Genomic DNA, 16528 nt, shown 5'->3' on the forward strand with positions numbered 1-16528 from the left:
CAGCTACTCGGGACGCTGAGGCAGGAGAAATGCTTGAACCTGGGAGGCAGAGGTTGCGGTGAGCCGAGATCGAGCCATTGCACTCCAGCCTGGCAACAGAGTGAGACTGTCTCAAAAAGAAAAAAGAATAATGAGACAAGGCTTGGCTTGGTGGCTCATGCCTGTAATCTCAGCACTTTGGGAGGCTGAGGTGGAGTCCAAGATCAGCCTGGGCAACATGTGGGACCCCGTCTCTAAAAATAAAATTAAAACAAAAAGAGAGGGCTGGGCAAGGTGGCTCACACCTGTTATCCTGACACTTTGGGAGGCCGAGGCAGGCGGATCACCTGAGGTCAGGAGTTCAAGACCAGCCTGGCCAACATGGTGAAAACCTGTTTCTACTAAAAATACAAAAAATTAGCCACGCGTTGTGGTAGGCACCCATAATCCCAGCTACTCGGGAGGCTGAGGCAGGAGAATCACTTGAAACCACGAGGCGGAGGTTGCAGTGAGTCGAAATCTTGCAGTGAGCAACAGAGCAAGACGCCAGCTTGGGGAAAAAAAAAAAGAGACAGAGAGAGGAAAAATAAAAACAGTGAGACATGTAGGTATACACTTATAAACACCCATACAGTAACTCTGAATCGATGCCATTTATCTTGCATTTTAGGATATTCATTAGCTAATCTTACAATGTTATTTTATTATAATAAGTTGACATTAATAATGTTCATATATCATAGAAATGTGATTATATCCAGTATCAGAAAATCAAATTTTGTTGTTGTTGTTGTTGAGACAGAGTCTCACTCTGCCACCCGGGCTGGGGCTGGAGTGCCGTGATGTGATCTCAGCCCACTGCAACCTCCGTCTCCCGGTTTCAAGCGATTCTCCTGCCTCAGCCTCCCAAGTAGCTGGGATAACAGGTACCTACCACCACACCTGGCTAATTTTTGTATTTTTGTATTTTTTATTTTTTTGAGACGGAGTCTCACTCTGTCGCCCAGGCTGGAGTGCAGTGGCCCAATCTCAGCTCGCTGCAAGCTCCGCCTCCCGGGTTCACGCCATTCTCCTGCCTCAGCCTCCCGAGTAGCTGGGACTATAGGCGCCCGCCAACTCGCCCGGCTAGTTTTTGTATTTTTTAGTAGAGATGGGGTTTCACAGTGTTAGCCAGGATGGTCTCGATCTCCTGACCTCGTGATCCGCCAGTCTCGGCCTCCCAAAGTGCTGGGATTACAGGCTTGAGCCACCGCGTCCGGCCTAATTTTTGTATTTTTAGTAGAGATGGGGTTTTACCATGTTGGCAGGGCTAGTCTTGAACTTCAAGTGATCTATCCGCCTTGGCCTCCCAAAGTGCTGGGATTACAGGCATGAGCCACCCCGCCTGGCCCCAACAATAATATTCTTAATCAACATGGGGCTTTGCTAAATTCAAAGGAGAATTTCTCTCTGTGGTTACTGGTAATTTGTCCTGGCTTTTGCCCAAATCTAGTCACCTGGGACAGAGTTTTAGAACTTTAGGAAGAAACGTTCTTCCCTTTTAGAAATAAACATGGGCCAAAGAAAGGGTTATTAAAAGTGGGAAAATAGGCCGGGCACAGTGGTTCACGCCTGTAATCCCAGCACTTTCAGAGTCTGAGGTGGGCGGATCACGAGGTCAAGAGATCAAGACCATCCTAGCCAACATGGTGAAACCCCGTCTCTACTAAAAATACAAAAAAAAAAAAAAAAAAAATTAGCCGGGCATGGTGACGCGTGCCTGTAATCCCAGCTACTCAGGAGGCTGAGGCAGGAGAATCGCTTGAACCCGGGAGGTGGAAGTTGCAGTGAGCCAAGATCGCACCACCGCACTCCAGCCCGGAGACAGAGCAAGACTCTGTCTCAAAAAAAAAAAAAAAAAAAGTGGGAAAATATGTTTAAAATTTTTTTAGTTGTATATTGTGAAACTGATTAGCGTATCACATATAATACAATTGAAAGAAGACTGATTTTCATCCTCTCAATTATTCAAGAAATACTTATTGAATACTTATGATATGCCAGCCACTGTACTAAGGTACTGGGGTTAGAGATTAATATTTGAAACATTCCAGCGACAGAGCGAGACTCCGCCTCAAAAAAAAAAAACAACAAAAAAAGAAACATTCCAGGTATTTTTAGTTGGCATTTTATAAGCTTTCCACTAGCAAATGAGGGTAATTCTTTTGAAAGAGTCCCTAAGAAAGAAAATCCATTAATCCTCTATCCAAAGTACAGCAAAATTTGTTGGAACTGGTTTAATCACCTTCTGCTTATATAAACAAAGGCTTCTGTAGTCATTTGCCAAGCATTTATGAGTGTCCGAGTTTAAGGGACAGAGAAAGTTACATAAAATGGACATTTCATATATTGACTCTCTGTTTTCATGCTTTAAACAATTTTAATTGTTTTAATGTTGTCGACATTCTAAGTCATTTCTTTTTAAAATTTTTTCTTAAGAGTCAGGGCCTTGCTTTGTTGCCTAGGCTGGAGTGCCCAGGCTGGAGTGGCATGAGAATGGTTCAGTGCAGTCTCAAACGCCTGGGCTCCAGTAATCTTCCTGTCTCAGTCTCCCCTATGCTAGGATTACAGGCGTGGTCCCTGTGCCTGGCCCTAAATCATTTCTTTTTATTTATTTTTATTTGTATATATATATTTTTTGAGACAGCATCTCACTCTGTCACCCACGCTGAAGTGGGGTGGTGCGATCACAGCTCACTGCAGCCTCGACCTCCCCTGGTGGTTCTCCCACCTCAGCCCCCTGAGGAGCTGGGACTAGAGGCACATGCCACCATGCCCAGCTAATTTTTGTAGAGACATAGTTTCGCCATGTTGTGCAGCCAGGTCTCCAGTTCCTGGTCTTAAATAATCTGCCCATCTCAGACTCCCAAAGACTCCCACTTACAGGCATGAGCCACCGCACCAGCCCTAAATAGTTCCTTTTTATTTTTGAGATAAAGTGTGTGTCTCTTTTTCAGTTGCCCAGGGACTCACACTGATAGTGGATCCATTCAGAGAGAAGCCAGAGGCATGATTAATTTGGAAACAATCACATAAGCCAACAATTTGTACCTAGTGCATTAAACAAAGATCTTTGACTAGTTGATTAAACGGATTGAGGTAAAGATTTTGTGAAAGACTGAATCACATATAATCTGTTTCCTCTTGTTAGTGACAGATTTCTCTGTTGTGACTTACTATCACAAGAGGTAATATAGCATAAGGCTCAAGGGCACAAACTCTGGAATTAAACTATAGTGGTTGAAATCCTGTCTCTGTCCTGTGCCTCAATCTTCTCCTTTGTGCAGTGGAATAATAATAGCATCTGACTTAGAGAGTTGAGAGGAGCTAGTAAGTTAATACATGTTTAGTGAATAGAACAGTACCCAGCAAGTAAAAAAACCACACAATAGCCAGGCGCGGTGGCTCAAGCCTGTAATCCCAGCACTTTGGGAGGCCAAGACGGGCGGATCACGAGGTCAGGAGATCGAGACCATCCTGGCTAACACAGTGAAACCCCGTCTCTACTAAAAAATACAAAAAACTAGCCGGGCGAGGTGGCGGGCGTCTGTAGTCCCAGCTACTCCGGAGGCTGAGGCAGGAGAATGGCGTAAACCCGAGAGGCGGAACTTGCAGTGAGCTGAGATCCGGCCACTGCGCTCCAAGCCTGGATGACAGAGCGAGACTCCATCTCAAAAAAAAAAAAAAAAAAACCACACAATAAATGTTAGTTTTTCAGTATAAGGAGGGAAGGACTCTCATGTCTTCAATTGTCCTACTTCAGATACTTCAGGATTTTGCTTTTAGTTTGTGTTTTATTTTCTAGAGACAAGGGTCTCCCTATGTTTCCAGGCTGGTCTTGAACTCTTGGATTTAGTGATCATCCTGACTTGGCCTCCCAAAGTGCTGGGATCACCGCTGAGAGCCACTAGCCTGGCCTGTTTTTGCTTATCTAAATGTAAACCCTGCCTGGGTGTGGTGGCTCATGCCGGTAATCCCAGCACTTTGGGAGGCCGAGGTGGACGGACCACCTGAGTTCAGAAGTTTGAGACCAGCCTGGCCAATATGGTGAAACCCTGTCTCTACTAAAAATAAAAATTAGCTGGGTGTGGTGGTGCATGCCTGTAGTTTCAGCTGCTTGAGAGGCTGAGGCAGGAGAATCACCTGAACCCAGGAGGAGGAGGTTGCAATGAGCCGACATGGTGCCACTACACTCCAGCCTGGGTGACAAAGCAAGACTCCACCTCAAAAATAAAATAAAATAAAATAAATTTAAACTTCTATTTTTGTGAATGTCAAGCTTTCTAAAACGTTTTAAATAATTGTGGGAAGTTATAAAACCTGAATACTGCAAGAGATAGTAATTTTTTTTTTTTTTTTTTGAGATGGAGTCTCGCTCTGTCGCCCAGGCTGGAGTGCAGTGGCCGGATCTCAGCTCACTGCAAGCTCCGCCTCCCGGGTCTACGCCATTCTCCTGCCTCAGCCTCCCGAGTAGCTGGGACTACAGGCGCCCGCCATCTCGCCCGGCTAGTTTTTTGTATTTTAGTAGAGACGGGGTTTCACCGTGTTAGCCAGGATGGTCTCGATCTCCTGACCTTGTGATCCGCCCGTCTCGGCCTCCCAAAGTGCTGGGATTACAGGCTTGAGCCACCGCGCCCGGCTTTTTTGTTTTTTTTTTTTTTTGAGGCAGAGTTTCACTCTTGTTGCCCAGGCTGGAGTGCAATGACCACAATCTCAGCTCACTACAACCTCTACCTTCCGGGTTCAAGTGATTCTCCTGTCTCAGCCTTCAGAGTAGCTGGGATTGCAGGCATGAGCCACCACACCTGGCTAATTTTGCATTTTAGTAGTGATGGGGTTTCGCCATGTTGGTCAGGCTGGTCTCAAACTCCTGACCTCAGGTGATCCACCCACCTCGGCCTCCCAAAGTGCTGGGATTACAGCCTGAGTGCACATGGCCTTTTTTTTTTTTTTTTTTTTTGATGGCGTCTCACCATCAAAAAAGGTTTGAGTCACCAGGCTCACCTCAAACTCCTGAGCTCAAATGATCCACCCATCTCAGCCTCCTAAAGTGCTGGAATAGGCATGAGCCACCATGTCCGGCAAAATACTATAATGATTCAGTGTACCCATTGTCATTCATTTGAGAAAGTTAACAAACTCTCCTTCAAAAACAGGAAATTTTGGGCTGAGTGCAGTGGCTTATGCCTGTAATCCCAGCACTTTGGGAGGCCAAGGCAGATGGATCACCTGAGGTCAGGAGTTTAAGACCGGCCTGGCCAACGTAGTAAAACCTCATCTCTACTAAAAATACAAAAATTAGCCAGGCGTGGTGGCGCATGCCTGTAGTCCCAGCTACTCAGGAGGTTGAGGCATGAGAATCACTTGAACCCAGGAGGCAGAGGTGGCAGTGAGCCAAGATTGTGCCACTGCACTTCAGCCTGGGTGATAGAGTGAGACCCTCTCTCAAAAGAAACCCAAAAAATAAAAACAAAAACAAAAAAACCCTCTACTTTGTGAAAGATACTATTAAGAGAATAAAAAGATAAGCCTGACCAACATGGTTGGCTAATTTTGTTTTTAATTTTATTTGATTTGATTGTTTCTTTGTTTTTTTTGTTTTTGAGAGTCTCACCCCATCACCCAGACTGGAGTACAGTGGCACAATCTCAGCTCACTGTAACCTCTGCCTCTCAGGTTCAAGTGACTCTTATGCCTCAGCCTCCCCAATAGCTGGAATTACAGGCGCACAGCACCATGCCTGACTACTTTTTGTATTTTTAGTAGACTCGGGGTTTCGCCCTGTTGGCCAGTCTGGTCTCAAGCTCCTGACCTCAAGTGATTCACCAGTTTCGGCCTCCCACAGTGCTGGGATTACTGCAATAAGCCACTATGCCCAGCCAAGAAGTTTTTTTTTTTCTTTTGAGACAGAGTTTTGCTCTTGTTGCCCAAGCTGAAGTGCAGTGACATGATCTCAGCTCACTGCAACCTCGGGCTCCGGGGTTCAAGGGATTCTCCTGCCTCAGCCTCCAGAGTAGGTGGGATTATAGGAGTCCGCCACATCGCCTAATTTTTTTTTTTTTTTGAGATGGAGTCTCACCCTGTCGCCCAGGCTGGAGTGCAATGGCACGATCTCGGCTTACTGCAACCTCCGCCTCCCGGGTTCAGGCGATTCTTCTGCCTCAGCCTCCCAAGTAGCTAGGATTACAGAAGCGCGCCTCCACACCCAGCTAATTTTTGTATTTTTAGTAGCGACGGGGTTTTACCTTGTTGGCCAGGTTGGTCTTGAACTCCCGACCTCGTGATCCCCCTCCCTTGGCCTCCCAAAGTGCTGGGTGTGAGCCACCAAGCCTGGCCATTTTTTCTTTTTCGTTTTGAGACAGAATCTCATTCTGTTGCCCAGGCTGGAGTGCAGTGGCGTGATCTCGGCTCACTGCAACCTCCGCCTCCCAGGTTCAAGCAATTCTCTTGCCTCAGCCTCCTGAGTAGCTGGGACTACAGGCGCATGCCATCACACCCAGCTAATTTTTGTATTATTATTAGAGATGGAGTTTCACCATATTGGCCAGGCTGGTCTTGAACTCCTGACCTCGTGATCCACCTAAGTGCTGAGATTACAAGTGTGAGCCACCATGCAGGGCCCAATTTTTTGTATTTTTAGTAGAGATGGAGTTTCATTATGCTAGTCTCAAACTCCTGACCTTAAGATATCTGCCCACCTCGACCTCCTGGAGTGCTAGGATTACAGGTATGAGCCACCGTGCCTGGCTAGAAGTACTTTTTTTTTTTTTTTGAGACGGAGACTCACTGTCGCGCAGGCTTGAGTGCAGGGGCGCTATCTCAGCTCACTGCAAGCTCCGCCTCCTGGGTTCATGCCATTCTCCTGCCTCAGCCTCCCGAGTAGCTGGGACTATAGGTGCCTGCCACCACGCCCAGCTAATTTTTTGTATTTTTAGTAGAGACGGAGTTTCACCATGTTAGCCAGGATGGTCTCGATCTCCTGACCTCGTGATCCGCCCGCCTTAATTTCATGGTTCTCTTACTTCCACTTTCTTTCTTTTTTTGAGACAGAGTTTCACCCTTGTTGCCCAGGCTGAAGTGCAGTGGTGCAATTTCCACTCACTGCAACCTCTGCCTCCTGGGTTCAAGCAATTCTCCTGCCTCAGCCTCCCAAGTAGCTGGGATTATAGGCATGTGCCATCACGCCCAGCTAATATTTTGTATTTACTAGAGACAGGGTTTCACCATGTTAGCCAGGCTGGTCTTGAACTCCTGACCTTAGGTGATTGCCTGTCTTGGCCTCCCAAAGTGCTGGGATTACAGGCGTGAGCCACTGCGCCTGGCTACCCTCTACTCTTTAGGAATGGTACCTTATCTTAATCTGACATGACACTCTGCATGCCAGAATCAGAGGACAGAGTAACATTTTAAGATTCTGGCCTGTCAAGAGAGTTTATTTGTTTGTTCAACAAATATTTATTAAATGACTGAATGCTTGATGACACCTACTTAGTAGGCATTTAAGATGGATAAGGTTATAATCCTCATGCAGTTGAATGTTTAGTGGGGGACTAGCAAGTAAGTTGGTTGAATACAACGGGATAAATACTATAATAGAGAATATATAGGCTGGGCATGGTGCCTCATGCCTGTAATCCCAACACTTTGGGAGGCCAAGGTGGGCGGATCACTTGAGGTCAGGAGTTCGAGACCAGCCTGGCCAACATGGTGAAACCCTGTCTCTACTCAAAATACAAAGGGTGGCACGTGCCTGTAATCCCCGCTACTCAGTAGGCTGAGGCAGAAGAATCACTTGAACCCAGGAGACAGAGGTGCAGTAGGCCGAGATCGCACCACTGCATTCCAGCCTGGGCAACAGAGGGAGACTCAGTCTAAAAAAAAAAAAATCAAGAGTCTTCATTATTTTATTATTTTTTATTTCTTTATTTTGAGACAGGTTCTTGCTCTGTTACCCAGCCTGGAGTACAGAGGCATGATCTTGCTCACCGCAGCCTCAACCTTTTGGGCTCAAGCAATCCTTCCGCCTCAGCCTCTGAGTAGCTGGTACTACAGGCACCCACAGCCACACTGGGCTAATTTTTCTAGCTTTTTTCGTAGAGACAGTGTTTCACCATGTTGCCCAGGCTGTATCATTTTATTCTCATACTATTTTACTTAGCATTTTAACAGTATAGTAGTAAGTGATGAATGGTTGTAACTAGGCAAGGACAAGAGGAGAATTAGTATGTGATCCAGTGAGAGTGAAAAATAGACATGCCACTGACCAAAATTGAAACAGAACCCTTCTGGAAAAAAAGTCTAAGAACATTTAACAAACATTTTCTGAAGCACTGAATTTATCAATCTTGTCATCACTGAACATTGACTATAACTGCTCTTGACATCTTCTTAGACACTTAGACTTGAAATATATATTTCAAGATTTATTTTTTTTTTTTTAGAGACGTGGTCTTGCTATGTAGTCCAGGCTCGAGTGCAGTGGCTATACACAGGCACTATCCAAGTACTGATCGGCAGGAATTCTGACCTGCTCAATTTCTGTCCTGGGTTGGTTCACCCCTCCTTAGGCAATCTGGTGGTCCATTGCTCCCAGGAAGTCACCATGTCGATGCTGAACTTAGCACAGGCACCCAATCCGCATAGCGCACTACAGCCCAGAACTGGGCTCACATGAGCCTTCTGCCTCAACCACTGGAGTAGCTGGGAACACAGACATGGGCCACTGTGCCTGGCTCAATACATATTTTTTGAATGAATAAATTGATTCTCCAGAATTGATTGCTGATTGAAAGTCAGCATCTATATATTTCAAGGCTGGCTGATCACTTGAAAATTAAGGAATTTATTTTGATTAGTTCAATCAAGGATGAATCCTGTTCCCCATGTCTTTCTTTTTTTTTTTGGAGACCAAGTCCTGCTCTTGTCCCCCAGGCTGAAGTGCCATGGCACGATTTTGGCTCACTGCAACCTCCAATTCTGGGTTCAAGCGATTCTCCTGCCTCAGCCCCAAGAGTAGCTGCGATTACAGGCGCCTGCCACCATGCCCAGCTAATTTTTGTATCTTCAGTACAGACGGGGATTTCACCATGTTGCCCAGGCTGGTCTAGAACTCCTGACCTCAGGTGATCCACCCGCCTTGGCCTTCCGAAGTGCTGGGATTACAGGCGTGAGCCACCGCGCCCGGCCAATCCTGTTCCCCATTTCTAACTAAATTTTCCAGTTTACCAAAGAGTTCTGGCAAGTGTCAAGGAGCTCATCTTGTTTCATTTCTACATCATCCAACTAAGGAGCGAAGCATTCGTGAGTACAAAAAGACCAGAGTTACAAAGTTCGAACAAAACAAAGCACTCTAATCTCATTTTATTTTGATTTTCCAGTTTGTCTGTCTCCACCTTCTAGATTACGTCCCTACAGGCAGGAAATGTGTAGGCCCAACTGAAATCCAGAAGATCAACATTTATTGAATGCATGCATAAATTAGTCAAGATGCCTTCCCCAAGGCTGACAATTTAGTGTGACACATATATTAAAACATTTTTAAGCCTTGGTTCTGTTGCATCTGCTAGATGGGGAAGAAATACACAATACCTGAAGATTGTTCACGAGCTGGGGGAACCAGTGGGTGGATTAGTTTTTTTCTGAGAGAAGATCCTACTTCAGTGAATTGTGCGTCATAATGTTTGAGAGGCAATACTTATGGTGAGTGAAAGAAGCTAGACCGAAAAAAAAGTGCGTGTTGCATGATTCCCGTACATAAAACTTTAGCATGTGCAAACTTATCTGTACTGAAAGTAGATACGTAGTTGATAAGGGATGTGATGGAGAGGGAGTGGACACAGGGATTACGAAGGTGGGGAGGAAACTTAGAGGTGAATATGTTCATTTGATTATGATTTCATGGTGCAAAGTTATGTCAAAACATCAGATTGGACATATAATTACGTGCAGTTTGTCATGTCAATTATTTTAAAATAAAGTTTTTAAAAAAGAGATAAGATACAGTCAGATCGCTGAGGGTCAGATTGAAGAACTCTCGAAGTCTTCTGGAGCAGAAAGATGTTAAAGCAGTTTTAAGGAAACCAAACTGATTGTGGTTTTCCCAGTAGATAAAGAATACTATTTGGTAAACCATTGCTAATAGCCAAACCTGGGCTTGTGTGATAGCAAAATAAATGGAAAGGTGGATAGGTACATATTACATCCAGGGAATAACCCAGTCTCTGGTCCAGAAGGTGCGGTGTATGCGTGTTATGTGGGTGATTATCTCCGGAGGGAAAAAGACAGTCTCATAGTTAAACCAAGAAGAATATTTACCGGCAGCAACAGGAGAGGCTAGAGGAAGAACATGATCGGGGTAAGAAGATTATTTTGCATTCTGGACAGGAGAGAGTAACATTTAAAGCCTCTACCCACTCTGAAGCACAGAGAGTGTGTTGCGACACTGGAGTTTGCTGGAGCGGGTCGGCACTGGCCAGGCCTGGTGAGCGGAATGAGCCCACACAGCAACTCCAAACAGCATCCGGAAGCCAGCAACCTTAACCCTCAACCTCCGATTCCCCAAGTTCCACTCTCATAGTTGAGGCAGATGTTTGTCCAGGTCCTGCCTAGGTATCCAACGGATATACGGCGTGAACACCCCACTACTTTTGGGGAACCCGGAGGCGGTCGGCGTGGGGGCGCGCTCCTGTCCGGCGCGCACGCGCGGCGCGCAGGGAGGTGGCCTGGAAGCGAGGGAGCGCGCGCCCTTCACGTGACCCGACCCGCGGGCGGCGACGCACGCGCCGCGCGGCTCACGTGGTCCGTCCCCAGCCCCCGTCGCCGGCGGAGGCGGGCGCGGGCGCGTCCCTGTGGCCAGTCACCCGGAGGAGTTGGTCGCACAATTATGAAAGACTCGGCTTCTGCTGCTAGCGCCGGAGCTGAGTTAGTTCTGAGACGGTTTCCCTGGGCGTTCCTTGTCCGGCGGCCTCTGCTGCCGCCTCCGGAGACGCTTCCCGATAGATGGCTACAGGCCGCGGAGGAGGAGGAGGTGGAGTTGCTGCCCTTCCGGAGTCCGCCCCGTGAGGAGAATGGTACTGGACCCACGCAGGCCCGGGCGGGGAATGGTCCTGGGGTTGCGGGCGGTAAAGGAGAGACTTGGCAGGCAAGTTTGTAGGGAGCTGCGTTCCATGCGGCGAAGGACCCCCGAATTGCCTTAAGGCTTCCGGATTTGACCTCGCGGGTCTGGTGTGCAGTTCGTTCGGGGGTGAGGGGCGGGAGCAGGTAGCAAGTCCGACGCGACACCTCTTCTCGGCAATCCCCTGAGCCGAGACTCGGCTCCCAGCGAGGGCCTCTCGAGGCGGCAGAGGCGCGAGCCGGGGACTACTTGGCTGGGCTGAACTGAGCGGCCGCAGGGCGCCCGACGCAGCGCTCAGCCTTCAAGCCCCGCATCTCCTGGGAGCACGGTCCTCCTGGCGCCAGTTGCTGGCAGATACGGGAGCCAAATGCTCTGTTCAAGTTCTGCATGGAAAAAGGGAGGGAGGGCTGGAAGGGTGCAAAAAGAGGGTAGAGGACACGCGTTTGGAGCAGTGCCTTGTTTGCTGTGCAGGGGATACTCTACAGGTACATTTCCTTTTTGGAGCCAAAACGGAGGGATTTGACAATCTTGATAGTAGATCTTTTTTCTTTAGCAAAAATTAAGGATTTTGGTGGGTGGGGGGAGACTTTGTGGGGACCAAGACGATGTCCTGTCAGTCAGGATTTAAGTCGAACTACTTCATCCATTGCCACAGAGAACGGCTGATCGTGTTTTAACCCAAAAGGTGCGGAATGGAGAGAGGGAGGCGGTGCATTGCAGCTTCCGATAGAGCTTTTTATTTTTGGATATCAGGAACCAGTTTTGAAGATTTCTTAAAAAGAAAGTCATTTACATCAGGGACATGAAGAGCAGAGTAGGTATTTTTGATCAGTACTTGAATTTAATAGGCTTTGTGCAAACAACTCTCCCTCTGCTGGAGTCTGGCAAGTTTGCTTTTCACTGGACGCTATTCAAGTGCCATACAATACTGCAATAAGAATTTTACTTATACCACAAATGTAGTAATACTTTGAACAATGTGTCTTCCACTATTTTCCACCTTATTCTTTTTGTTTGTTTGTTTGTTTGTTTTGAGACAGGATCTCACTCTGTCGCCCAGGCTGGAGTGCAGTGGTGCGATCTCTGCTCACTGCAACCTCTGTCTCCCGGGTTCAAGCGATTCTCCTGCCGCAGGCTCCCGAGTAGCTGGAACTGTAGCCACCATGCCCGGCTATTTTTTGCATTTTTAGTAGAGATGGGGTTTCACCATGTTTGACAGGCTGGTCTCTAAAAACTGCCCTCAGGTGATCCACCCACCTCAGCTTCCGAAAGTGCTAGGATTACAGGTGTGAACCACCGCGCCAGGCCAACATGGGAGATTTCAAACATGCGAAGATATATTGTAGAATAAACTACCATATATACCCATTGGCCAGTTTCAACAGCTTCAACCATGTGAATTTTATTTCTTCTATTACTCCTCCTGTTTTTCCTCAATGGGATAATTTTAAAGCAAATCCCAGATAAATGTCATTTATGGATACTTTATTGTGTTTATGTCTAAAAAGACAAGGAGTTTTTAACATAACTACAATATTATTATCACACCTAAAAATGAATAATTGCTTAATATTAAATATTCAGTGTATTTCCCTGATTGTCTCATGTTTTAGTCAGTTGATTTGTTTGAATCAGGTTACAAATAATTCTGCACATAGCATTTGGTTGGTAACTCTTTCAGTCTCTAGTACCTTCTCTCTTGGGGTGTGGGGGTGTCGTTTACCATTTATTTGTTGAAAAAAAAAAAAACCCCATCATTTGCCTTGTAGAATTTCCATCAGTTTGGATTTTGTTGAATGCATCCCTGTAGTGTCGTGTAACATGTTTCTTTCTCCTCTGTATTTTTTTTTCTTTTTTCTTTTTTGAGACGGGGTCTCGCTCTGTTGCCCAGCCTGAGTGCAGTGTAGTGATCTCGGCTGACTGCAACCTCCGCCTCCTGGGTTCAAGTGATTCTTCTGCCTCAGCCTCCCAAGTAGCTGGGACTACAGGTGCGAGCCACCACACCTGGCTAATTTTTGTATTTTTAGTGGAGATGGGGTTTCACCATATTGGCCAGGGTGGTCTGGTGATCTGCCTGCCTCGCCTCCCAAAGTGTTGGGATTACAGGTATGCCCCACTTTGCCCGGTCTTTCCTCTTTATTTCCTGTGAAATGGTAGTTAGTCTAAAGACTTGATCAGTAGCCAGGCGTGGTGGCGCTCGCCTGTAATACCAGCTACTCAGGGGGCTAAGGCAGGAGAGTAGTTTGAACCTGGGAGGTGGAGGTTGCAGTGAGCGGAGATTGTGCCACTGCACTCCAGCCTGGGTTACAGAGTGAGACTCCGTCTCAAAAAAAAAAAAAAAAAAAAAAAAGAACTTGATCAGGCAGGGCGCAGTAATCCCTGCACTTTGGGAGGTGGCAACAGGCTGATCACGGATCATTTGAGGTCAGGAGTTCAAAACCAGCCTGGCCAACATGGTGAAACCCCATCTCTACTAAAAATATAAAAAATTAGCTGGGCATCGTGATGGGCGCCTATAATCCCAGCTACTCGTGAGGCTGAGGCAGGAGAATCTCTTGAACTTGGAGGCAGAGGTTGCAGTGAGCCAAGATTGTGCCATTCACTCCAGCCTGGGTCAGATTCTGTCTCAAAAAAAAAAAAAGAGACTTGATCAGATTCTAGTTACATGCTTTGACAATACTCATAGATAGTACTAGGTACTTTTTTTTGCATTACATTAAGAGGCACATACTGTCTTTGTTTTTTGAGATGGAGTCTTGCTCTTTTGTTGTTGTTGTTTGTTTTGTTTTGTTTTTTTAGGACAGAGTCTTGCTCTTGTTGCCCAGACTGGAGTGCCTGGCTTACTGCAGCCTCTGCCTCCCTGGTTCAAGCGATTCTGCTGCCCCAGCCTTCAGAAGCTGGGATTAGGGGCATCTGCCACTATGCCCGGCTAATTTTTGTATTTTTAGTAGAGACAGGGTTTGCCATGTTGGCCAGGCTGGTCTCGAACTCCTGACCTCAGGCAATCCATCCACCTTGGCCTCCCAAAGTGTTAGGATTATAGGCGTGAGCCACTGCACCCGGCTTCTTTTTTTTTTTTTAATGTTAAGATTGACCAGTGGATTCGTGTTGTCTGATGCCTGATCTCTCTGTTGTGAAGTACCCCATAAGTTATTCATGTAATAGTTTTTGTAGTAGCCATTTAGTTTTGTCATTGATCTATTACTCCATTCTGGGTTTTCTTTTCTCCTTTCTTTTTGGGAAATCTTTCAACATAAGTAAATTGCAGTTTTTTTTTTAAGTGACTGCCTGTTAAATGTCTCCTTTAAGTTTGGTACCTGGGTCAGGGTGCAGTGGCTCATGCTTATAATCCTAGCACTTTGAGAGACTGAGGCGGGTGGATCCCTTGAGCCCAGGAGTACAAGACTAGCCTGGGAAAGATGGTGAAACCCAGTCTCTACCAAAAAAAAAAAAATAGCTGGGCATGGTGATGTGCACCTGTGGTCCCAGCTACTTGGGAGGCTGAGGTGGGAGGATGGCTTGAGGTTGCAGTGAGCTGAGATCATGCCACTGCACAGCAGCCTGGGTAACAGAACCGGACCCTGTCTCAAAAAAAAAAAAAAAAAAAAAAAAAAAAAGTTTGGTACCAGGAAGCAAAATTCAGTGGTTGAGATTAGTTTAGGACATAAGCATTACTCGACTATGGAGATTTTTTTTTTTTTTTTTTGAGACAGAGCTCTGTCGCCCTGGCTGGAGTGCAGTGGCGCAGTCTCGGCTCACTGCAAGCTCCACCTCCCGGGTTCACGCCATTCTCCTGCCTCAGCCTCCAAAGTAGCTGGAAATCTCGGCTCACTGCAAACTCCACCTCCCGGGTTCACACCATTCTCCTGCCTCAGCCTCCCGAGTAGCTGGGACTACAGGCGCCCGCCACCACGCCCAGCTAATTTTTTTGTATTGTTAGTAGAGACGGGTTTCACCGCGTTAGCCAGGATGGTCTCTATCTCCTGACCTCGTGATCTGCTCGCCTCGACCTCCCAAAGCTCTGGGATTACAGGCATGAGCCACCGCGCCTGGCCTGACTATGGGGATTTTTAAGTGAGTCATTTATGTGAATCAATAAAAAGAACCTAAGATGGGTGTCACTTTTAGATGGTGCTTTTGCAGTTATTAGATTAGTTGAATGTGAGTGCAGTAGTTGACTTGGAGAATTGGACCTCTTGTACTTTATAAAAATATGATTAGTTCTAATTTAAATTGTTAGTTCTTTTAGAGATTTTGTTGACTTTTTGGTGCAGTTAATTTTGAATTTAGAAAATTGCTCTGGATTTTTTTTTTTTTTTTTTTTGAGGCAGAGTTTCACTCTTGTTGCCCAGTCTGGAGTGCAATGGTGCGATCTTGGCTCACTGCAACCTTCGCCTCCTGGGTTCAAGCGATTCTCCTGCCTCAGCCTCCCAACTAGCTGGGATTACAGGTGCGCACTACAACGCCCAGGTAATTTTTATATTTTTAGTAGAGATGGGGTTTCACCATGTTGGCCAGGCTAGTCTCTGTCTCCTGACCTCATGCTCTGGATTTTTTTAACCTGTTTTTTTAGTAGTGTGTATTTAGTTTTCTGACCATGTAGAGGTTTTAGAACCCTGTTAAAGGAATTTTGGTGTGTGGAGGTAAGCAGTTTTTTGAAGTTGGTAAGTCAAGACTTGAGTCTTGACATATTTTTGCCAGGTCACGGTCTTTTTTTTGAGACTGAGTTTTGCTCTTTCGCCCAGGCTGGAGTGCGGTGGTGTGATGTCGGCTCACGGCAAATCTCTGTCTTCCGGTTTCAAGAGATTTTTCTGCCTCACCCTCTGGAGTAGCTGGGATTACCGGTGCCTGCCACCATGCCCAACTAATTTTTGTATTTTTAGTAGAAATGGGGTGTCACCATGTTGGCCAGGCTGGTCTCTAACTCCTGACCTCATCATCCGCCCACCCATTATAGGCCTCCCAAAGTGCTGGGATTACAGGTGTGAGCCACCGCCTGTCACAGTCTTTTGTGAGCATCACTGTTACCTTCTCAATCTGTAAAAGGCAGATGATAATCTTTTCTCTGCTTGACCTAAGAAGCAATATTAGGGTTACTTAGGATTCGCAATATTAGGATTAGAGTCTGTGAAACGCTGTTTACCGCTCTTACCATCGTGTAAACATGTCAATAACGTAACACCTTAACTATCCAGTGGGCAGACTTCTGGAAACCTTAACCTTTGGAAACCAAGCTCCTTCTGGAAAGTGAGCAGAAAGCTTTTGAGCTAAGTCATCAATAATATAGCAACCTTGAGACAGAGTTCACTGATTGAAAAATATGTGCAAAGTGAAATTTAACAGGCTTAGTGTTCTGCTTTCTGCTGGCAGTTTGGTAGTACACTGGAGATGACAGGA

The 16528-nt window shown here is 46.3% G+C and overlaps 1 protein-coding gene across 2 annotated transcripts in view; it reads left to right on the plus strand.

The window, feature by feature from the left end:
• The first annotated feature begins 10797 nt into the window (after positions 1 to 10797).
• Positions 10798 to 16528, plus strand: part of TRPM7 (transient receptor potential cation channel subfamily M member 7) — a 128143-nt gene continuing 122412 nt past the window's right edge. The window contains exon 1 of one of the 2 annotated variants that reach the window (XM_023227224.3): positions 10798 to 11087. In XM_023227224.3, coding sequence (XP_023082992.1) covers positions 11085 to 11087 — 3 coding nt within the window. In that variant the 5' untranslated portion in view covers positions 10798 to 11084. The remainder of the gene's footprint in view (positions 11088 to 16528) is intronic. The other variant, XM_023227225.1, reaches the window with a different exon arrangement.

The sequence above is a fragment of the Piliocolobus tephrosceles genome, chromosome 6 (assembly GCF_002776525.5).
Source record: "Piliocolobus tephrosceles isolate RC106 chromosome 6, ASM277652v3, whole genome shotgun sequence".
NCBI classification, from domain to species: domain Eukaryota; kingdom Metazoa; phylum Chordata; class Mammalia; order Primates; family Cercopithecidae; genus Piliocolobus; species Piliocolobus tephrosceles.